General features: G+C 31.3%; 2 protein-coding genes across 5 annotated transcripts; both read right to left on the bottom strand.

The window, feature by feature from the left end:
* Window positions 1–2,839: 2,839 nt before the first annotated feature.
* LOC114189784 (RNI-like superfamily protein) lies at window positions 2,840–6,848 on the bottom strand. The gene is made up of 3 exons (XM_028078470.2): window positions 6,700–6,848; window positions 4,020–4,427; window positions 2,840–3,683 (listed from the first exon to the last, which is right to left on the bottom strand). The coding sequence occupies exons 2-3, from the start codon at window positions 4,376–4,378 to the stop codon at window positions 3,125–3,127; spliced, it is 918 nt and encodes a 305-aa protein (XP_027934271.1). The 5' UTR covers window positions 4,379–4,427; window positions 6,700–6,848; the 3' UTR covers window positions 2,840–3,124.
* Window positions 6,849–15,298: 8,450 nt separating this feature from the next.
* On the bottom strand, window positions 15,299–24,184 carry MSH3 (homolog of DNA mismatch repair protein MSH3). Of its 4 annotated transcripts, none has more exons than XM_028082285.2 (13): window positions 23,175–24,184; window positions 21,693–21,881; window positions 21,180–21,344; window positions 20,573–20,671; window positions 20,216–20,461; window positions 19,073–19,306; window positions 18,840–18,971; window positions 17,882–18,142; window positions 17,732–17,803; window positions 17,207–17,356; window positions 16,473–16,937; window positions 15,829–16,129; window positions 15,299–15,659 (listed from the first exon to the last, which is right to left on the bottom strand). In XM_028082285.2, exons 1-12 carry the CDS (start codon window positions 24,078–24,080, stop codon window positions 15,830–15,832), a joined length of 3,219 nt encoding a protein of 1,072 aa, XP_027938086.1. In that variant the 5' UTR covers window positions 24,081–24,184; the 3' UTR covers window positions 15,299–15,659; window position 15,829. The 4 variants fall into 4 exon arrangements, with proteins under 4 accessions (XP_027938086.1, XP_027938087.1, XP_027938088.1 ...); XM_028082286.2 differs by having other exon boundaries at window positions 15,299–15,624; XM_028082287.2 differs by having other exon boundaries at window positions 15,299–15,610.
* Window positions 24,185–25,179: the final 995 nt, after the last annotated feature.

The raw sequence follows: 25,179 nt of genomic DNA, 5'->3' as shown, positions 1-25,179 counted from the left end.
AAATATCACATCATTCATGCATAGTTTCATACATCATGCTTTTAAAATTAACTTAGTTAATCACAAGTTAAAAATAAAGAATTAAAACTCTACACTATTATTGTCTTAGCTAGAGATTATCACTTAAGCGACAACGACTGTCACTTTAGCTAAAGATTATCATTTAAGCGACTGAAGTTCTTGCTTGAGCTAAAGAATTTTACTTGAGCTAAAATTAAACAGAAACAAAAAGAGTTTGAATGACTCTTTCACCTAAGTTAGAGATTCTCACTTAAGCTACAAGGACACTCACTTAAGTTAAAGATTGTCGCTAAAGTTTGAACACAGAGCAAAGTGACTTTTTGACTATTTTCACTTAAGCTAAATTTTCCTTGCTTGAGCGACTGATATTAAATTATCAACTTACACGGATGAAAAAACTATTCGGGTGAATTTGAAGAGGACTTTGCCACGAACCCAAAAGTAACTTCTAATTTAAGAAGAGATGAATATCATAAGAGAAAGAGAAAGAACAAAATTAAGTTGAGTGAGAAATGTACTAAGGTGATAGAAAAGAAAAGATAAGCATTATAAGAAAAAGAGAACTGAGATTGTGGTATTTATTTTTAAAGAGAAATGAGTTTTACATATTAAGTAAAAAATAATAATTTTATTAATTTCATGCTATAACTAAATGTATGTATTATTATTCACATCATTAGTATTAACAAGTTTTATGAGAAGGTTTAAAATACCAACACATTTATTTAGGAAATCAATTACACATTTAACTTTATTAATACTATTAAAGAATAAATATTACAAAAATTATTTTTGGTTTTCATTTCGTTAAGTGTTAAACTCTCATGCAATACAAATTTATAGGATAAACACATTATTTTTCTTTTCAACACGCAAAATTGAAATTGATTTTTATTCAAAATTTTGATTTTGTCTCATCAACTAACTATAGAAAACAATGGATTTAATTTTTCATTTGTTAAATTTTTTCTAACATGACAAATAACATTTCACTGGAATGTATAACCTATTGATATGCAATTGCCACGTGTTGTTTATATGACAAAAACTATTTTTGTGAATTTAATTAATTTATTTTAAAAACATGTGTATTTTTTACTGTAATAGGTTCCTTTTTCTTTCTCTTCATCTTCCCATCTACTCCACACGACAACCTTCATTCGCATATCACCATCTTCAACTTTTTCACGTAAAATAACTCTTAATTACATTTACCATGATTCCAATATAGATCAATGAATTGAATACATTTCCAACACCTAGAACAACATTCACAATAGTTGAGACAAAAATATATTTAATCTAATTTATAAAAGGCTATTCAACTAAATTTTATTAATATTCACTTTCAACTGAGAAAATGGAGTGAGTATCTAAAATTTATTTACATGTTAATTTAAGATGTGATGAGATTGAGATTGTAAACAAGTGTGACAATGCAGACGATCCATTTTGATCCCTGGAAAATTGGTCAAGAGAGACTCACTCACAAAATAATTGTTTGTTAACATGTTTGATATGTTTTGTATAAGTGACTTTTGAAGCTTACTTGTATAAATAAGTTAACAAATATTATGAAGTTTATTTATACTTTTCTTTTTAATCTTGAATTTGAGTATCGTATAAAATTGCCACGATACACGTACAATTTAATTTTATGTATATCTATTGTATTGTCTATTATACACTATATTTATTTTCTTATTCTATCTTATAACCTATAAACCTGTCATAGCATTTTTGTTCTCTTTCTAAATTATATTAGGTATTATATATTATCAATTATTACCCATTGTGAATTAGGTGGGAAAATTTTGATTAAGAAAATCCACGTGGGTCTCTCTAAACCAAGAATGAAACTTAGTAAATAAATAATCAGTTTTCACGTCAAATAAAAGGGTTTAAAAATAAATTTCATCTATCAATATTAGTGTTTTATTAATTTTTTCCTTGTCCTGCCTTCCTAACACTGACTTGATCTTGGACTAATAATTTATTTTCGATAAAATTTTGTACAAATGGAAAACTTTAATAAAAAAAATAATTTTTTGTTATTTTGACTATTTTTTATTTTTTTTTTCAATTTTAATGGAGTAAATATACAGAGAAAATATAAATATCAATTTAATTTTAATATTATTTTTATGACATTTTTAATGAAAGATGTTTGATCATTAAAATAAGCACGGTGTAAAACTCATGCATCGAATATAGTAATTCTAAATGTAAAAAGAAATTCAGTATGAAGAGTAATGATTGAACAAAGTGAAATCTATAATTGAAAGTTCGTAAACATGCTGAGTAAAGATTAAGACCAACAAGATCAACAAGAAAGACTGAAAGATAAAATGTAAAGTATTTGAAGAAAAATTAACAAGACAAAAGAAACAGACGTAAACATAAAACATAAACCATAAGTGTAACAAAAATTTAAATAAACAAAAAAAAATGTAAAAATACAACCAAACAATAATAGTGATTTCCATGTAAACATATAGAAATCGATAAACATGAATATAAACACTTTTACCATTCTCATTTTTTACTTTCAGAGAATGTAATATTTTATATATGTGGTTTTTAAAATAGTTATTATAAAAGTCAAAGTTACGTATATGGCTTATTTTGTCATTTCAATCCAAAATTTGAATATACGACAATTGGAAAAAAGAAAAAAACAGCATTTAAAACCACTGACCAAGTTCCAAATACAAGCATCCGAGACAGAGAACACTTGGATGCAAACGTTCAGCATTTCACCCCGCACATGTAAGTGTTCTCATTTCGACTACTTGTAAATGTTGAAACTAAAGAAGAATAGCCCAATACTAATCTCCTCTACTCTGTAAAGAACCAAAATTACTGTCTCATCATTTTTTTCATGATGGAAAACACTTCTCAAAATGAAACCAACTACAGAAACAAAACTTATTATTCCTATATACAGTTACAAGATTTGGCTAACTCCTAAAGGGTGCAACAGCATTCATTTGTAAGAATCAAACTTTGTTTATTTGGATCTACACTTAAGGTAGCAGCATGAAACAACATAAAATGTGACAAATGATGACGACTGGATCACTATCAGATTCCTTTCTTTTGCTCAAAGTGTGAGAGACCTCACCTCGTCTGTTTTCCAAAGCCCTTCCTCGTACTTGTACCACCTAACCAACCCTTCATCAGTTCTTGTTCGTTGGCACATGACGCAACTGTCATCCATGCATGTGAGAAATTCACGTAACCGAGAAGCCTTCTGACGAATAGTGACATCAATTTCCTTAACAATTCTTTTATGTTGAGGAGCTGGAAGGGCTTCCATCAGAACACAATGTGATATATTGAGCACTTCTAAGTTTTGTAAGCTGTCAAGAATGAGAACAAGAACATCCGTGAAAAGCATTGAGCATCGAAGGCTCAAGACTCTCAAGTTTGGAAGAAACGCAGCCAGAGATGAAGCAAAGAAAACATCACATGGCCCCATAATCTTGAGTTCACTAAAGTTCTTGCAGTGGGTTGAGATTTCCTCCAAAATATATGGTGGATTTGCTATACTAGGCATTGTCAGGGACTCCAACTCTTTCCAGCAACGGATGGCCTTGCACATTCCTGTTTTCTTGATTCTGTTCCAAGCTGGCAGAACAAGCCGTTTGAGTCGAGGGCACCTGGCAAACGGACATTATTAGCTCTTTCGACAAAAATACATATGCAGTCTCCAATTTTAAGGTGTGTTAATTACCAACATTGGTTGTCTTGTCCCCTTCTATTCTAAAAATGTAATACAATACAACTACACCATCCTACTAACTTTCAAGTGTTTTCCAGAAATCCAGGGTTAAAAGCCTCACAAGAGCCATTCTTAATAAAGTTTTAGGCACCAAAGGAAAGTTGATCAATCAACAAGACAATGTAATACCCTTCTGTGTGTATTCATTTCAAATGGTTTAGCTAACTTTATACGTTTAACAAACAGATATAATGATTTTGGAAGTTGAAGTTACCTTTCAGCGGTGTATGTCAACTGTTCATCACTTACGTACAAATTGAAATGGAAGATCAAAGTCATTATACTCTGCCGGCTGAGACCCAGGGAGATCTTCAATAATCGCGTTAATGTCCTATCAGATCGTTCATCAACATAAACATATGGCTCTAATGGGATCTTGATGAAATTAGATCTTAGCATTGACAAATCTAGTGTTTTCCAAAGAAGTGGATCACAGCATGCCATGCGCCATGCACTACAAACACGAGAGATGCCAGATGTCAACTCAAAAATGTCAAGCAACTGAAAAATCTTCACCAAAATATCTATGTCCAGATCCTCCCATCTCCTTATGTTAGAGTCGTTGTCCTCCATTAAACCAGGTTTTTCAAAATCCTCACTGAATTTCGGTGTAAAGAAACACCTAGAAAAATCAAACCAAAAACCAGTTGTAAGATTAAACCATTAGAGTGAACAAATAATAGCAGCATATGAAAAAGAAGAGTAAAAACTCAAAAACAGAGACGATAACTGAAAATCCAAGCAAGCTTTACAATCCCTGTTAGTAGTGTAACCAACGACACCGAAAACATAGCATGATTGCTGTTCCAAATTTTTCTATATAATTTACATTATGTGGACTATAAGTGGGTGGCAAGAAAAATGTTCAGAGGGCATTTTCAGACAAACAAAATAGTTGCACTATATATTTGGGCCACTAGGCCTGCTAAGCCACAATTACATTTGGAAATGACTCAGCTCGTTCCGATAAAAACACAGACTTTGATCGAAGTTCAACTCAAATTTCATATGAATTTTTTTTTTCAGTTCAAACCCAACTCGACTAAAACTCACAAACAACTCGGTTTAGATTGTAAATTAACAACTTTTATTCTTTGCATTTTGGTCTTCGCTCTTTAGTGTCTTATTTTTTGTTGATCACGCTTATATATTTTTGGGTTTTCATCTTTTCATTCCCAACCTTCCTCTTCTAGCCAATATGTCAAGTCTCCTTTCTACCATACCATGATATTGAAAATTAATAGATGCAGAAACATACAACGATTTATTTTAAATAAAGATTATCAATATTATAAGCCACGAGAATTAAGAATGGTACAAATTTCAATTCTTCAAGAATTGAAAAAAGACTGAGGTATTAGGCTCTTCATTGGCAAAAATGAAGATTTTAGCTCACGAGTAAGTTCGTATACTCATATTCTTAGGAGCCATTTTTTGGGAATATACAAGTACAACTTAATCACACGTCACAAATTGAGGAAGACAACTTTGCCATTCAACAAAACTATGAGAGTGATACCATTCCTATACAGGGAACCTAGTATGCAAAATTTTCTTTCTAACAACTGATGAATTATGTTTCTCAAAAACCAAGTTTCCAAGTAATCTTATTTTCTTGATATGTTATCTTGAGTATGGCTAAAATTTTCTCATCTTCATCGGATTCTTGGATTTCTAAGAACCCTCTAAAGGAATATTTTATCCAAAATTGAGAAACAGTTAAAATATTTCCAGAAATTTTTTTCCTGAAAACATTTAAAAATAAATCAGACAAAGCAAACACATTTAACATTCCCTACTCAAGATTTCTATGAAACCTAGAAGAATCCCCCTACCAAACACCCCAGCGCTAGTGTTAGTCATTAGATTAGCAGTACTAACTGTTATCATAAGTTCTGATTAATGTGAAGGGCTAATAATCTTTCACCCCATGCAAAATATTTCAGAGAGAGAAGTTCACACTCATCATCAAGAACCACCATGGATACAACCCCGGCCAAAGGTTATTGAACTCAATCATTTCGGCCTGAACTCAAAAATTAGGCATAAATAGAATACTAAATCACCAACACAGCATCTACAGAAAGCAATTCACAATTCCCACAACCTCTTTACTAAAAGATCATTAACTCTAGTCCAGAATTCTCATAAACATTAGAAAAAAAATCCTCTAATTCATACAGAGCTTTGAATAGACAATATCATTGGAATCATTGTTAGAATTCGTCTACATGTCAGGATGACATGGTTCGGTCGGCCGGTAACATCAGCCGAAAAAAAGAAAATAAAGAAATAGAGATGTCAGAACAGAAAAGACGAACAAACCAAAGATAACAAAGAAACAAGTGGAGTTGATTATGCGACCAAACCACATTCACTCGAAAATTAAAACTTTATCATTACAAATGAAAATTGGATGTGAAATGAGTGGGAAAATGCAAAATTAATCAGACTAAACAATTGGAACTTGCTCAATTAAACTCTCCAGTCCAATTACTCGGGTTTCACTCAGACACTTACGCCAACTGACAAATTTCCATGACAAAACAATTACTCATGTTTCACGAAGCAACATAAAAAGAATTAATTTGTAACTCTCTCAGACCAGATCTCGAAAGCACCAAATCCGAAACAGAAGCAAGTGCAGGAACAATCAGCACCGCAATCATGAATTCTTGATCAAACAAATTCCAGAAACCCATAAATGAAAGGGCGCAGAAAAAAACTGTTGGAATCTAAAAATATTCTGGGTCAATTGTTTAAGGTGAAGATCTAATCCTCCGCTACCCCAATTTTTGAACTTGTTTACAGACATAAACATGGGTATATACTTTGAGATTTGTGTGTGTGTTTAGAGTACGAAGAAGAAAGAGAGGAAGAGAAAGAAGACAGACCTTGAGGCAACAGAAGTAGTGTGCGGAGTGGATGAGGATGTTGGTGTCGTTGTTGAGTAGCTGAGTTGAGGATGAACAAGTGCAGAGATTTTGAGGTGTTTGTTCTTGCTCTGCTTCTTTTCCCTTTTTTATATAAAAAAAAAATGTCATGAAACATGTAAATTGTGAACAGAAAGGTGGATGTAGATGCGGATTCCAAGGGACCGTTTGAAATTACGAGAAAAGCCTTGTCTTAGGTCATGAAATGTGGTTTCCGAAAAAACAAAACAGAACTTTTCTCTTGGAAAAAAAAAAGTCAAATGCAGATAATTTGATTTGTCCAGCACTGTTCTGCGATTAAAATCAGATTTTCACATTCAGAATTAACATAGTAAATTTTGGATTAAAAACATATTAAATAGCATATGGAAATATATTGCAATTAATTTTATATAATCTAATGACACATTTATTGATTTTTATAATATTTTCATTAAAAACGATCTTAACATAAATTCTTCTTAATTTACTGTATAAAATATGTTACAGATTTAATTTTGATAATCACAAATATACTATTTTACTGTGAAAGTAAGGAATTACTAATGTATCATCATATACACATAACGTAGGCATATACAAAAGCGTATTTATCTCAATACGATGATTTTTTAAATAAAGTCATATTAGAGATTATTAAACTTTCATATCTAAACTATATGTATTATGAAACAAATTTAAGTCAATATGTTATTTTGTTAGTATTGAAAGTGGTATCAAGATTTAATATTTGAATTGCTTAGTTAATATATAAGAACAGGTGTCACTTTGTATGGAAAATAAATTTAAATTGTTAATGTAAAAAAATTGCATTACTAATCAATAAAATAATTTCAAATATAATTTTTAAATGTTTTTTTTTTTTGTTTTTAAAAGGTTATATTACCATCGCAACATACACCTTTTAGAGATGATGATATTTTCTTAAACATTTTGTAAAATTGCTCACCCAAGGTTTTAGAATTTCAAAATTAAAAGTACTAGTTAAGATGAAACAATTCTATATACATTGATAAATATGTTCATAGACAATAACATGTAATTGATGTCTGTGAAGTTTTTTGTGTTATCAATGTATTTTAATTAATTTCTTAAAAATAAGATAAAATATTAAATAATCCTATTGTTTTAGTTCAAAAATAACATGGAAAGTGGTATTTAAAGTTTTGTTGAAAAATATGTCTCGCGCTCGAGATTTTTAAATAAGAACTATATGCAAAATATAATATTTTTCTAAAATTAATAGAATGTCACTTTTTATTATGAGTAATAATATATATGCTTTAAGTTCTCATGCAAATTTAATGCCTTGAAAACATAAATTATGAATAAATGTTTCACTTTCTATGTGTGTGACATGAATACATAAATAAAATAAAAAAAACTTTAGTAAAATATATATTTATTTATATAAAATTTGAGACGACAAAATGGATGAGTTTAGTAAGAACAAATGTTGTCGCATGATTTGTTTGGCTATGTCTACTATCTGCCTTAACTAACCTATTTCATTCCTCACATATTCATTTCATAAATTTCTTATTTATAAGATTTATCGGAAAAATTCACTACTCCAGATTTTATTTTTTTTTAAAGAAAGATGCATATAATGACTCTTAATTAAATATTTAAAATGAGTCAAAAGTAGTTTCTCTTGTTTCTTTCGACTTGAGGAATATAAGAACTTGCCTTAAATATACTACGAAATATAGTAAATTTCCTTAACTTTAATAAACATTTATAATTTTTTATTTTATCCTTTTAATTTCCACATTACGTAAACTAATTAAATTGAAAAAGACAATAATACAGACACAAGTTTTTTCAAAAATATGACCCTCAAAAACTAAAATAGGTAATATAATTAGAAATATTTATTTACATGATCTAATACTAAGGATTAAGACCAACTTTTAGGTGCACTGAATTTGGTCAAACTTTGAAAAAAAAGGAGAGAAAAGAAAAGAAGGTGGGATGTAGGATGTTTATTTTCTTGTGTCATGAAGAAATTTTCTCGTGCGAATTTTAACTGAAGCAATCTTGATTTTAACTTAACAAATAAAATCAACTAAGATTTACCAAAGAAATATCGATATTAATATTTTTTAATTATTAATAATTATTAAATATTTAAATAATAATATTATCTAATAAAAAATAAAATATTTTATCTAAAGAAATTTAAAAATCACCATGACTGTACCTAAATAAAAGATTTAAAAATGAACTATTACACGATTCAAAACTAAAAGTTATAATATTAATAGCACAGACAAACGTATGAATTATAATTAATAATTTCATAACTGGTAAATAATTAATGCATAATTTTAATTGTCAATTAATACCGATCTACGTATTTTAGTTGGATTCAACGTATAACTGATAGTTTATTATTATTTAGTAAGATTAAATATGATTTTGATTTATTAATTAAAATTATAATTAGTCTTTTTGAAAAAAAATTTAAATGTTTGCATTTAAATTTTTTATATTATTTGACTTATCTCTGGTATAATGTTAATTAAGAAACTGTCTTAAAACGGAATAAATTTAACAAAATTAAAAATTTAATCTATGTGATGATTAATTTTAATTTTCATTACAATCTTAGAGACCAAATACATATTTAACCTCTTGTTATTATCTTTACTATTTTTATGAAATCTAACTTCTTTTATGTTATATCTTCTTATCTCTCAATTTTTCTTTTTTACATTCTCATTTTGGACTGGGACATCAAATTTAAATTTTTTATTGATTATTTTATACTATCATCATGTTATGTTTTCAAATATAATATTTATTTAATATTTTAAAATATAATGAATTTTTTAATATATTAAAATTAATGCGTTTTGAAAATACATTAAAAAAAATATAAAAATACGTGAAAGGAAGAAACACAGTATGTAAAAAGAGAAGAGTAGTTGTTTGAATAAGTAAGCATAAAAGAAGAGACGCTAAAAAGAAGAAGAAAGAAGAGTATGTGTTATGAATTAATGATTGTCCATTGATTTGATACATTTACTGATATGATTCATTACTCTTTATGGTAAATATTTGTATTAACTAAGTTGATTTGTTTCCTTTATGGATTACATATTGTATCTATAAATAGGATTCTTCCTATCAATAATAATACATAAATGAGTTACTCCCCATTATCTATTCTCTGTTTCTTCTCTTCTCTATTATCTGTCGTCATTCTCTATGTTATTCGCTTTATTTCATAACACGTTATCAGCACGATGCTCCAACGAATTGAGGACTAGTGGAAGCTTTTTCTCTTTAATGATAGTGCTATGCGTGTCTCAATCCAGGCTCTTTCTAATCCTTTCTCAATTTATAGTTTTACCTTATATTCTTCCTCTCTTATGATAAGAATTGTTTGAATTTATCAATTTTCATCTCTGTCTTATTATTTTTATTATGATGGTGATTATTATTATTATTATTATTATTATTTTGATGATGATTATTATTATTAATATTATTATTTTATGTGTTAGTTCTAAACACGCGAAACGTTGCGAAATTTGGATTTGTGACCCTTGATATTGCAAAGAAGAATTCCTTATATTGGATTTTAAATGTTGAAATACATTTAAGATACAATGGATATTGGGATACCATTAAATAAAGAAATAAAGCATCTAAGCAACTAATTTGCTCATGCGACAAAAATATTGTGAAAAAGGATTCACAAATATTATGAATTTATTTCATGCTTATGCTTATGTATGGCTGGCTGGACAAAACAATAAAGCTTTTGATGAAAAATCATGAGATCCGCCTAATCTGCTCCATTCCCAGAAGTGAATGCAGCAATCAATATTATGAATTTATTTTATGCCTTTGTATGGCTGAAAAAAAGCAATAAGCTTTTGATAGAAAATCATGAAACCTGTCCAAATTGGTTCTGCTCCATTCCCAGAAGTGAATGCAGCAACATTTTATTTATATTTTCATGATCGTGATCTTGATTATGGACATGGTTATAAAGAAAATTTCAAAGACACATTTTGTCACCAGAAGTGGCATAATAATGTGAAAAAAAAAGGAAAAGAAAAATGTGAAAATATTGACAAAAAGATGAAAGTATATATTATCATTATGGTGTTAAAGGCCATTTGAGTTGTACTTATTGTACACCAAAGCATCCTACAAATAATGAGAAGAACATAGAAACACACTTTGCTTTTGAAGATGGTGATTCTGATTATGGCTATATGGATGCTACTCATTTTGATATTGTTATTTTCTTTGCTAAAGCAAATGGAAGCATTGATCACCTCATTGATTATGAGAGTGTTAAATTTTTCTTTTGTTTGATAATGTGAGACATCGATGTTAGTATTATTTATAGTACTACAAATATATTTGAAGACTCTAGAAGAGCTATTATACTTCTACTAAGAAGTTGAATAGAAACTTATTAAGTTTCAATGATATTTGTCTAAATGGATATTATATTGAGACAAACAATGAAAAAGATATGAAATATCTTTATATCTCTATGATTGAGTTGATCAATTATGATGCGAAATTGTTTGTACTACAAGTTTATCAACATTCTCTTATAGTTTGTACTACAAGTTTATTAGTACAATTGAAATGCATGTCATGGTAAACCAAAAATTTACAAATCAAAATGATGCCTTGTTTGACATGATCAATTATGATGCGAAAAAAAAAGGGTTGAAAAACTCATGTGAACACGTTTGAAGCGTGGTAGATATGTTGGTTCCAAAGATAAAAACTCTTGAATGAGAAAGGGAGCTAATATGCAAAATGACCTAATCGAAAAGGTTGAAATCCCAAAAAGATTCATTTGACATAATTAATGGTTCGGTTCCAGAAGAACCTCAGGTACCTGAAATTGTTGAAAATGATGAGATCTCAATAAATTATGTCATGAATCATATAATATGGAACCAAAATGAAGTCAACATTGATGAAACTTTTACATATAATATAGCGATGAATGCTATGAATAACAATGAGGATCAATAGCCAATGAACGTTGAAGATTGTCGACAAAGACATGATTGGCCAAAATGAAAATATGCAAAGAAGCATAATTATATTTGCTTGCTAAACGAAAGGTTGTTGGACGTATAGTTCGCACACTTAAAGTTGTGAAATCTGTTGGGTACAAATGAATTTTTGCGCAAAAATCAAATTAAAAATGATAAAATTGTTAGATACAAAGCATAATTGGTTGCTCAAGGTTATTCACAAAACCTTGTATTGATTAGTGAAAAAACATGTTCACTGGTATTGGATGCAACAACATTGCAATATTCGATTATCCTAGTTACACAACAAGATTTGCATTTACATCTAATGGATGATGTTACAACCTATTCGTACGATCCTTTTGAAAATCATATTTATATGAAAATCCCTGAAGGATTTTATTTGCCCAACAAGACAAATTCTAAAGAGGGTTATTCAATAAAATTGAACATGCTCTTTTATTGATTAAAGCAAGGATGTGTGTGGTATAACCATCTTATTGAGTTCTTATTAAAATAAGGATATAGAAATGATCCTTTTTGTCCTTGTATTTATATGAAAATATTAGAAAATCAAATTTTCATAATTATTGTTTATGTAGATGACATAAACATCGTTGAAACTACTAATGAGCTCACAAGGCAATTGAAAGAATTTGAGATGAATGATCTTTGAAGGGCAAAGTCTTGTTTGAAATTAAAAATTGAGTATTTAAATAAAAGTATTTTTATACATCAAGAGGCTTATATGATTAAGGTGCTTAAAATGTTCTAAATGGACAAGTCATGTCCATTATGCACTTCAATAGTTGTGAGGTCGTTAGATGTTGATAAAGACTCTTCTTAGACCTCAAGAAAATGATGAAGATCTTCTTGGTCTAGAAGCACCATATCTTAGTGTCATAGAAACACTAATGTATCTTGCGAATTATACTCGATCTAATATTGCATTTGCTATAAATTTGTTAAGCAAGATATAGTTCTTCAACTACAAGAAGAAAATGGTTTGGAGTAAAACATATACTTCGTTACTTTAAGGGTACTACGAATATGAGCTTATTCCATCCAAATGATTCAGATTCAGACCAATGGGTTATGGATATGCATGTTATTTTACATATTCTTACAATGTCACAGTGGTTGATCACAAACAAGATGTTTGTTCACATGTGGTAGCACAATAGTTTTATGAAGGTATATGAAACAAACCATAGTAGCAACATCGTTTAATCATACAAATTACGAGGAAAGTTGTGAATATGTTTGGTTAAGGTTTATAATTCAACATGTGCAAGAAACTTGTGACTATCTCCGAGAAAGATGGAATCAACAACCATATATGAAGACAATAGTGTATTGTTCAATTGAAAGGATGATATAGATATCAAAAAATTCGTTCATCTAAAAATATGACAAGTCTATTTGTAAAGTTTTTGCCAAGAAAAACTTTTGAGCAAATGACTCACAAATTCGGACTCACCTTAATGATGTAAGTTTACATGAGGGGGAGAAATAGAATATGTGATGAACAATATTGTATTAAAGAATACAGAATGTTGTACTCTTTTTCCTTCACTAGGTTTTTTATCCCAAAGGGTTTTTCCTAGTAAGGTTTTAACGAGGCACATTCTTTATCAATGGACACTCAAGGGGGAATGTTATGAATTAATGATTGTCTATTGATTTGATACATTTACTGATATGATTCATTACTCTTTATGGTAAATATTTGTATTAACTAAGTTGATTTGTTTGCTTTATGGATTACATATTGTATCTATAAATAGGACTCTTCCTATCAATAATAATACATAGATGAGTTACTCCTCATTCTCTATTCTCTCTTGTTTCTTCTCTTCTCTATTATCTGTCGTCATTCTCTATGTTATTCGCTTTATTTCATAACGTCATTCTCTATGTTATTCGCTTTATTTCATAACAGTATGCGTGTAATTGAAAATTTGTATAGAAGGGACAAATAATTGGTTATATTAGTACAATAATATGTATTTTTAAGTATTTTTGTTTATGTAAGAAATATGTTTTTGGTTCGTTAAGTTTGACTTTAATTTGGAAATGGTCTTTGGTCGAAATTTGATCATTATTTGGTATCCGTACTTTCAAAATCATTATTTTTAGTCTTTAGTTTTGGACTATGTTAAAAATAATAAACAGCATGCCACGTGTTATTTAATCTTTTTTATAAAAAGAAAAACTAATTTTTCACAAAAACTGAAAAAATATGTTTTTGATCTTGAAGTTTGAACTTAATTTAAAAATGGTTCCCGGTTGAAATTTGGTCAATGTTTGGTTTCTACACATACAAAATCATTGTTAAAATATAATAATACTACTACTATTAATAATAATAACTTCCAAATTAAATTCAAATTGCAAACCAAAAGCATTTTTTTTTTCTGGATGCTAGTTGTTTTTTATATAAAAAATTATATAAAAAATTAAATAGTGTGTGGTACGTTTGTTATTTTTAATACCGTCCAAAAATAAAGACTAAAAAATTAATTTAAAAAATACAAGAACTAAACAGTGGATTAAGTTTTGACTAACGAACATTTTCCTAATATATCGTACCAAATATTTATTCCTGTAAGCAATTCAAAATTCTTTATCTTATTGCTCGTTAAACATATGGTTTACGTCTTATTTTAGGATGTTAACTCATTTTTATAATTTCACGAGCACATCATATTTTTATAATGTACCGAACCTTATTAAAAATTAATATTTTTTAATGATTATGTAAATAAATATAGTAAAAAAAATTGGGCCTTGTAAATTTGTAGGACCATTCTCTTTTTTTGTCCAATTTGAATGTACAACATGTTCATAATAAAACGAAAAGCATCTTTATTTTCCAAACATTACTTTTCATTCATATTTTTAGTTCGTAAGTTATATTTTGAAGTCTCCTCTACGTTGGTTTAACTTCTATACAAAATTTACAAATTTTCAAAGTTAACTGGATAAAAGAAAATACTATACTTATATAAAATTGTGTAATTATTTATATAACATTTTCCATTATATATCCGACTTCGTTTTCTTCTCCCTCGTATATGTGTGAATTGTTGTATAATTTATTATATATAATTTCTCTTATAAAAGTATAAAACATATGTTTCAGGCATGCAACAGACAACTTATCTCACACATGACATAAGTGGGAAAGTGAATTGCAGCTAAAGCTAACTATATTTAGATAACGAGTATTAAATTCTATAGCTTAAAAATATTGCATTATCAGCCAATAAAAACCCTCGTTAATATGATTTTTAAAATAATTATTATAAAATGAGGAAACTTATTGCATATACCCTGTTTGTAAATTGTAATTGGATAAAAGTGAATGAATACATGCATTATTTACTCTTATAAACATAATAAAATTTACAAATTGACATAAAGTACAAGTGTAAAATCACATGCAAAGTTAAGTTGTAGGAAATATTCTACAAAGAAACACTGCGAGGGACACTCTGAGGGCGATCTTTGTAGGGGAATAGCGTAATCAGACAAACTAAAAAGTTAATGCCAAAATATAAGATGAAATTTACATTATCATAACGTTGTTGCTTTTACTTCCGTAAAAGCTCAAATTAGGACATCCAAATACATGGCGGTAAATAAACAGAAATTACAAATATAAACGAGGCAGGACCAAAAATTGGAAGGTTTAACTTGGACGAGTATACAAGAAACTGTGCAAAAGACTGTCTACACTCTACAACGCTCTGCATAGTTATAGTTGTAGCTAGTTACCAACTCAGATAGTAAGAAATCCCTCCAAAAATAATTATCAAGCTTCTCCGCTGCACCCTCGTATGTAGTAGCTAGTTACAAACAACTATTCTGATGGTAAATATATTATACAGATAATATCTGGGAAGAGAAAATTCAGTCAAAATTAATATTGTCAGCATGCAAATCCACCTTTTCTTATTAGAGGGACATATTAGTGACGCCAAAAGGAGCTAATTAGTAGTAAGAAAATAAAAATTAGTTAGCAATATCCCTTCTTTAAGAAAAAGTAGAAAAAAAATACAAGTACCTCAACTGCCAATTAATTTCTTTGCAATGCTTCTAGCATGTTTCAACAATTGAAAGCTTTTTGCACAGTCATCATCTTGTATTGCAGCTTTTAAGTTTAGATAGAAATCTTTGTATGCTATACCAAACTCTTGAAGACGATGATGCGGTTGAGCCATAAGCTGTTCTTGCTCTTGCTCTTGGCTGATCACCGGCGTATCCAATAATAGCTCCTTTCCCGATCTACTATGCATCCTACTATCTACCAGTGCTTCTAATTTGGAAGCCATCACAAGGGCTCGACTGATGCAATGCGATGGCAACTGAAAAGAAAAAGATGTTTCCAACTGTCTTAAATGAAACTCAATATATAGGAAATTTCAACAATTTTATCATTTGAGACCTCAGCTGTTAAACTCAAATGCCAAGCCAATCCCCAAATTTCCTAGCCCTAATGTTGAATTAACTAACACAGTGAGGAGATATATCCATCACTGCCATCACATTTTTCTTATCAACTTTAAAAAAATCAACCAATGACTCTGGCAGCAATGCTCTGGTAATACACACACACATAATATATATATATATATATATATATATATATATATATATATATATATATATATATATTGACTTGTGTGATTAATTTCGTGAATTTATTACCTGTGCAAGCTGGGCAACCTTAAATCCAAAACTCCTCTCTGAAACACCAGGTGCGAGCTTGTACAGATAAGTTACATCATGATCCAAGTTAGAATTTTTACTTGCATCATGTGAGGTCAGATGTGACACGTGATATGCTGCTACAGAGCCAGGAAATTCAGTTGACAAGCTGGCGATCTTTGGATAGTGAGTAACAAAGAGGACCATGCTTCGTTTTTGCTTCAGAAGATAATGCAATGTCGCGTGAGCAATGGCCATACCATCATGTGTACTTGTTCCTCTCCCAAGTTCATCAATGATAACCAGTGAATGTTCTGTGCAACAGTGAAGAATATGTGAAGTCTCACTTAGTTCTTCTAGGAAGGTGCTTCTCCCTTCTTGAATACTGTCAGAAGCACCCATTCGGGTGTAGATACTATCCAGGACGTGCAGTTTTGCTGATGATGCTGGTACGAAGGAACCAACCTACAGAGATCGGAGATGTTTCAATAAAGCAACAGCCGGAAGTAAATTTTAGAGGGAGAAAGACTTCAACAACTTTTTGCTTAAAAAATATAAAGAATTTGAAAAAAAAAAAACTATGCTGATTTAAAAACATGATATATCAGAACCTTTCACTTAGCTTTCAGTATTTACAAAACAAAGCGTAAGCACAACTGCACAACCTCAGCATGTTGTTGCATTAACGGCAGAAAATGAAAGCAGAAATGCAGCAGACACTGCATTAGATCTACCTGAGCCATTATAGCAATCAGAGCCACCTGGCGAACATAGCAACTTTTTCCACCCATATTGGGTCCAGTAACAATCTGACAATACTCTCCATCTGCATGCAAGTTTGTATCATTTGGGACAAAATTCTCTTGTAAGGTGGTCTCCAAAACCTGGAGAGAAATGACTGGCAATAATGAGCATCTAATTGCCAATCAACAATAGGAACTTGAATTCACTGAGTCAAAAGTATTGCACAACCCCAGTAATTTTGAGAGTGGAGTATTCAGATTCTGTTACACAAGAAAGTTGCAACAGTCAAACAATTCTTCTGATGCACAAGGCAGTGCCTTGGCCATCCAAGAACCCATTTAAAGGAAATAAATGTACATGATGATTTGTACTAAATAGACAAACATCGAAACTACGAATACGACAGGCAAGTATTTGAAACTTAAATGGATTCAACAAAACATTCATTTAATTTGGCACAAAAGTCCCACTGGATGAGGAATTTCATACAAAAAGTCAATGCATTAAATTCATACCGGATGTCTACCAGAACAAATTTGTATCTGAACAGGCTCTTGGTCATGTACAAACACAGGGCGAACATAACCCTATCACAGAAAACAGACACTATATTACAAAATTCCAGAAACATTTGAAGGCACTTGAAAATTTCTTTAAGAACAAACCTTATTTCTTGAAAGAATGGCAAGTGAGTACAGACAATCTAAAGCTGCTAGTGCTTGAACAGCAGCTTGGAACTCAGCATAGTGTTTACTGAAGTCCCTAAGAAAGCTATTCCAGGCAGCTCGGCAAGCAACACCGAGCTCCTCTTTTGCTAATGACAACCTGTCCAATTCTGTAACTACTTCAGGAGGGTGATACCGAATTGTTTTCTTCGTGCTATTTACCTTCGCCCAGTTTGAAGGAACCTTTACATCTGTTGATAACTACAGCCCAAAAAAATATTAAATGGCAGTTAAAACGTGTTCACAGCCAAGCATTAACTCAATGGAAACATACCATAGTGTGAAAACAGTTGTAAAATTCGAGTTCTTCTTAACTAATAAACAAGAAATGCGAAAATTGTAATTGTCTATATTAAATTTAAGAAAAGAAAGGAAAATTAAATAGAGACACTCGGTAATGTCAGCTTGAAAGAAGAACCAGTGTCAAATGGGTATTGAGAACATGAAATAAGCATAACATTTTCATCCATCCTTAGCAGTATTTGACTGAGATTTGGGGCTTCTTTTCTCCTTCAAAGTAGAATTTTCTCAAGTAGCTTCTACAAAAGCTCTAATTTTCAGTCTTTCGTGTATCACCAAAAAAAAAAACTACTTTTAATTTAAGAGCTATAGAAAATATGTTTAATTTGTCATCTTTTGAGGAGAAGACAAGCCAAAAAAAGCGTGTCATTATCTTATCCCCTTTTTCGAAGTTAAATTGACTTCTTCAATTTATCAATTTATGAATTAAGACACATTTGGAGCACAGGTCACTGCATAGTATTATGTACTGAAATGAGTACCATTCAGATACGAATAAGCCAACAATCAGAAATGAGAAATTAACAAGAACTAGAATACCAAATTTCCAGCCTCTGAAGTATTTAAATATTAAGGATATTCCTTCTAATTAGACTACCTCAATCAAATGAGTTGTTCCAGAAACAGTAATAAATTCCAATTTTTGCATTTTAAGCAATTTGCGATACAAGTCAATCAACGAATCTAATTGTTGCACTGCCAGCTTGACATCCTTACGAGCTTTAGTGACCTACATGCATTATTATAAAATCAATATCGTTAAAGATAAAAATGATTAAAATGATTAAGGAAAATATAATTTTTTTTCCACACAAAAAGGCACTGACAAACCTCTGGGAACTGTCCCTCCGAAGCAGTGATCAATTTTGTTAGATCTCCTTGATCAGCAGAGTCTGTGTTTAAAGATGACAACATTTTTGCAGCATTAGCAATAATACTGTCAGAAGAAGCAGTCAAAATTAACCTTTTTAACAGATTGGAGCGCAATGTGTTATTCCCCTCTCCTATGTTAAGTTGTTGCAGCTGCTTTCCAGCAGAGAGAATAGCTTGAATTACTGCAACAAACTGTATAAAGACAATTTTTCAAGTAATCAATGCCTATCATCTTTCTCTTCAACTAAAATGCCTTGGAATAAATTTGTACCCATAATTATAATAGAAGAAGTATCCAAATGATTATAATTGTTCAGTAAAATTAATACAAACATTTACAACCATTTCCTTTGCACTGCAATAAAAACACAATAATTATTAACAAGAACATCTTCACACACAAAAAAAAAATCATAATAATTTACATTACAGTTTATCACGTTGTAAGGCTGAAAAATCTAGTCATCTTAAAAGCAGCCTCGTTTTCTTAAGGAACATGTAAAGATCACTTTATTACTATACCTTAATACAAAATTTAAATATTCAAGTTCTAAAGGTGAAGCTAGTGTTTGCAAAACAAATGGGTATACTCTTGTATTCCTTATCTTTGGTAAAGATTAAGAAATACTCATATTAGGTCCAGTTCTCATCTAAACCACAGTCCTGTTACAGTTGGAAACACAATTGTAGTCTAGTCTGACTCAAAGCATGGTTGTAGAATCCCTAACAGATTCTCAGAATGTCTATTTTTCTTAAATTTTTGGAACAAAGAAACATCCGAACATACAAATCTTGTCATTAAGTACTTAAAAGAATTCAACTCTCTTTTTGTCTCCCTATCTTATATAAAGCCTACGTGTAAAAAGAAATTACAAGGATTCTTAGCAAGTCTTATTGTTCTTAAAATTAAAATTGAACAAAGAAACATTCAAACATTTAAATCATGTCAACAAGTAATTAAAAGAATTCAATTCTTTTTTTGTCTCCCTATCTCATATAAAGCCTACGTGTGAAAATAAATTACAAGGAATATGAAGACAATTGATTGAAGTACAGAATATAGTAAATACAAGAAAAGGCTAACAAGAAGCCATTTATCACCTCAGATGGGGAAGCAGTACAATGGAAAATTCTCGTAATTCCACGTTGTATATCAGGTGCTCGGCCAAGAGTTGTCAAAACCAATGAAAGAATGTTTGCTAACTCAGGTTGCATGATTGCTACATTGAGATCGTCTTCAACTCCAAGATTGTTCGTGCCATTACAAGATCCCATGCACTCTGCAATTTCAGATACAGCATGAAGACGTGCAGAGATCAAGGTTCGGTCACATAATGGGTGAGATACCTGTATCATGGACAAAGACAATTAAATAAGTGTCTCTTCTGGCTGATTTAAAAAAAAAAATAGAATTCAACACTCAATGTCTGTGTGAGGAGGAATGGAAGCATCTCATACCCATTGCCTAAGAAGTCTAGAACCAAATATAGTAAGAGTATGATTCATAATTTGCAGCAAGGAACCAATCTCAGATCCATCGTTGTTATTTTTCAAAACCTGAAAATACAGCAAGCATTCATTGGCAGCAATAACAGAAGAGAATATTAAGCTGGTATGAGAGGTTAAAAACAAAACTTCTAGTTTGTAAAAAAGCACAACGGCAAACAACATAAATTTCAAAGTAAACACATTGTAAGATATGAAATCATCCATTGTCTGTTGACCCATTGTATGATAATACAGCGTATTCATGTTGTGGACCAGGACTTTTGATTGCTATACCTTTACATGAATCAACCATGAGTAGTACATAAACCAAATAAAGAAAGAGCAATTCATGTTTTAGTTTGATCGAACTTTATAAAAATGTCAGTTTATCCAACTACCACAGCACAACAGCAGCGAAAAGGAAATGATGAGTATATTTACAATATTTAAGTTCAACCTACACATAAGAACAGTTTGTAATTGCCATACTTCAAAACAAGTACAAAAAGAATTAAAAATTCTCAAAAATGCTCCATTCCTTATTAAACATTCTAAAAAATCTACAATTATTAATTACCTCCAGTTGTTGAAGTGTATTGGCTGAAAGGGTCATTTCCGTATTGTTTGACAAGGGCCTTAGAGAAGCTCCTGAACACAAAATTCTTTCAAAACCAAATTCCTTTAAATGCCGAATAGTTAAGGCCAAAGCTTGGACAGACAAATCTGGCATGTTCAACACCTCCTTTATAACAAAAAGAGTAGAGACAAAAATAACAGGTAGTTATGAGTTGAAGTTGCAACTACAATCAACTTAAAACTACAATTTCTAAAGTAAATTCAAAAGTACAATGACCAGGGGAATAGAAAATTAAACACGGAATTTAACACAAAAACGAGTATATGAAATTTTAGTACTTTGTTAGATCCATCACAAACAATGATAACAAACTACAATGACATACTCAATAATCACAAGATAGATGTTGCCTAAGAGAAAAATGTATAATAAAACCAACAAGAAATTTTGATTTTAGGAATTTCCAAACCTGCTGCATGAATAATTATTTTATAAAATATCAGAAGTTGATACCTTGATTACTAACTGCTGACTTTTGTGCTCCCTCGAATTCTTGTTTTGTAGTGAATCTGGTTGACCGTCTACATGCACGTTATCATACAAGGTCATAATTTCAGAAAGAGCACCCCCATCAGTGAAGCAATCTCGTGAAACACGCTCCACACGAACATTCGAGGCAGGTCCAGCAAAATCCAGCAATAACTAATAACAAATCATCCAATCACATAATTCAGGCCGAGGGCGGTAGTGTTTTTCCTTGTGGATTATTACAGTAATTCATTTAGTGATGATTATAGCTTAATTATAAGTATATGCCTCCCTGTAGGATAACATCAGTTTAATATTTTTGTTCTAAAATTATTGAGAATAGTAACTACATTATAGTTTCAGAAACAAGCTTTAGATCATTTTAACAACAAATTGTCAAAATACCATTCTGTTTGTTAGAAGAATTCAAAGAAGTAAGAATACAAGAGAAGAAAATTAGAAATCTGACTAAAAAAGAAGTGAAATACACGAAAATTGTGGAAAAGGAAAAAACATGTCATGCAAGAAGATATACCAAATTGTACAGTACATAAATGGTAATTGGTTCTCTAAAGTCTGAAGACACACAGGATGTAATGGTTATCCTACAACGATTCTGGGCATCAAGTCAGTCCTTTAACGCTTAAGAATTAAATACACATCAACTTGGTTACTCAAGAAGTGTTGCAGCCTCAAATTCATCCCTAAATTGAAGATTTGTTTTACACTATGAAGGAACAACGTTGATGTTCAAAAACCTGGGGGCCAATTTTAACATGCAATTAGTCTTAATTCTTAGGAAGACCAATTTGAGAGTTAATCAGCCAGGACTAATTCATACCTGCCACAATGGAAACACCATTGCATTAAATTGTATTGATAAGTTAATGTAGTGTATTTAAATGGGAAACTAAACTTTAATTTTCACACCGAAATCGGAATTAAGACAAGGGATTTGCATTGTATAATTATCTTCCTTGTCAGAAGTTGAAATACAAATTACAGTGATTGACAAATCAAACGTTTTCGATACTTAACAAAAGTATAGTAAAGACCCATACCTACGAACATTTTGTTTATTCCACCAACCTCTATTCATGAAATATCGTGCTAGAAAAGGTCATCCAAATGGTCCCCATTTTAAACGCCTCATCAAACAATTGTAATAAACAGTACATTTTACACAAAATTGGCACCTCTTCCCACAAGCAAGACCTAGAGTCAGGCCAAGAAAGAAGCTACCTTGAAACCTGAACTTCAACCTCAATCCTACATCATCCATGTATCATCCAACGCAGTATCAAGCATCAACATTCCATCAAGCAAAACCATGACAAGTAAAGAGCAGCAAGCAACTACACATAAGTTCCATTGCACAAAACAATGAGACAAATAAAACAACGACAAAATTCTTAAAACACAACCAAAATAAGAGCCGAGCTGTCGCATTAAATCGTTTAAAACTACCTTTTCTGTTTGCTTTGAAAGAGGGTCCCCAAGAAGCAACTCAGCCGGAGACAAGTTCACAACAACGGCCTCAAGCGCACTCCTCAGAAAACCATCACAAAACTCCCCGTAAACAACATCCCCGGTCGAAATCTCCACAGCAACAATCCCAATCCTCACATCAGCACCACCCTCCACCCCACAATTCCCCTTCTCCCCCACAACACTTTTCTCCACCACACAAAGTAAGTAATTACTCTCTCCACTACACCCGTCCTCCCCTCCCCCAATCTCCGGCGCCGCCTCAAGCGTGGCCTTAGTGTAAAGCGCCGACAGCCCGCGCCCGAACGGCGCAGAGCGGTTGGAACCGTGGGCCTTGATGGCAGCAGTCTCGGTCTGCCGGACCACGCCGACCTTATACCCAGCACTGACGAGCCTCCTGACGTGGACATTCAATCGAAAAGTTGGTATGCTAGCGGTTAAGAAATTGTGATCCATGTGCGCGTAAATGCCTAAGACTCTGGCAGCGTTTTCGGCGTCTTGGCCGAAGAAACGGTACCTATAACCGACCTCGACCATGAGGAGAACGTCGGGGTGTTTGGCTCTGAGGTGGAGGACCTGCTGTTCGAGGGGAGTGTAGGTTGGGCGTGTGGAAGAGGAAGGGGGAGGAGGGTGTTGAGGGGAGGAAGGTTCGAGAAACTTGTGGAGGAAGCGTTGGTGGAGTGAAGGGGAAGAAGGTTCTTGAAGCTTCTGGAGCTTGCGAGGGGGTGTGAGTAGGGACTTAAGGCGGCGTTTGGAAGGGGAGAATGTGGCGGTGGCGGAGATTTTGGGAGTGGGAGGGTTGGAACGGGGAGAAGAAGGAGGAGACGGAGATTTGGCTTTGCGAGCGAAGAAGCGCGAAATCACTTGTTGCTTTTGCTTTCCCATGGCGATACTGGATTTGGCGCGCTTCAGGATTCTATGAACGACTTTTTTCTACTTCTTCTTCTTCTTCTGTCTTGCGTCACTCACTTCACTCTCACTTCTCCTAACTCACTTTTTTACCCCTCATTTTCCACTTGCAAAAATGAAAACGATAATTTTTTATTATTTTAAGGTAACACAATATATTTTCTCATATTATTTATATATACATTTTTTATATTTTAAAAACATTAATCCTTGATATTTAACATGTACATTTTTTTTATATTGCATGACTATCTATTTAAAGAATGGTACTGTGACTATCAGGTGTATTATATTTAAAAGATAGGTACTTAAGTAAGTATTTTTAATTATAAAGACTAAAACATAATTAAAATTCAAAAGATAAGAATAAATTCATCCTATAAAAATTATATGTATGGGTGTTTTTTCTTAGACTTAATTACTTGTTTAGTTTAATAGTTTCGTAATTTTTTTAAATGATTTTTAATCACTTAAAATCTCAACAGCATTAATTTCTTTCGTAACAAAAAATAATTGGACCAATCATTTGGATTTTCTAAATTCACACGCTATTGGCTTTTAATTTCTTTTTCTTTTTAATAAAATATTTAATTAATGAATACTCGCAGGTATCCGCAAATAATCAAAATTATCGATGTCAAAAAAAAATAATATTCGTAGGTATTTGCAACTAAAATTCGCAAGGAGTAAAAAATGGATATTAAATATGAGGTTAAAATACTCTCTTCGTTCATGTTTTTGTTGAAAAATCTCAAATAGGTCCTAAGATTTTTTTTAGTCTCAATTAGGTCCATATTTTTTAAAATGTGTAACAATTAGGCTCATTCTGTTAGTATAGAGTTAACGGTGTTAAGGATATATTTTGAAAAAAAACTGTTTTTTTCAAAATATTTCAATTTTTATTTTTATAGATGGGACATTTTTTGATTTCGAAATTTGAATATTATAGTCATAACTCGAAGTGCTCCTTGGTGTATTTCTAAAAAGAATCCTTTTTTCTTCGAATCTTAGCAATAAATATCCTTTCGAAACAATATTTTTTTCTTCATTGGATTGGGATTGACTGTGAATTCTT

The sequence above is a fragment of the Vigna unguiculata genome, chromosome 7 (genome assembly GCF_037176805.1).
Source record: "Vigna unguiculata cultivar grain cowpea cultivar isolate G323 ecotype 2 chromosome 7, ASM3717680v1, whole genome shotgun sequence".
NCBI lineage: Eukaryota > Viridiplantae > Streptophyta > Magnoliopsida > Fabales > Fabaceae > Vigna > Vigna unguiculata.
This window is presented reverse-complemented; position numbering and strand designations above follow the sequence as displayed.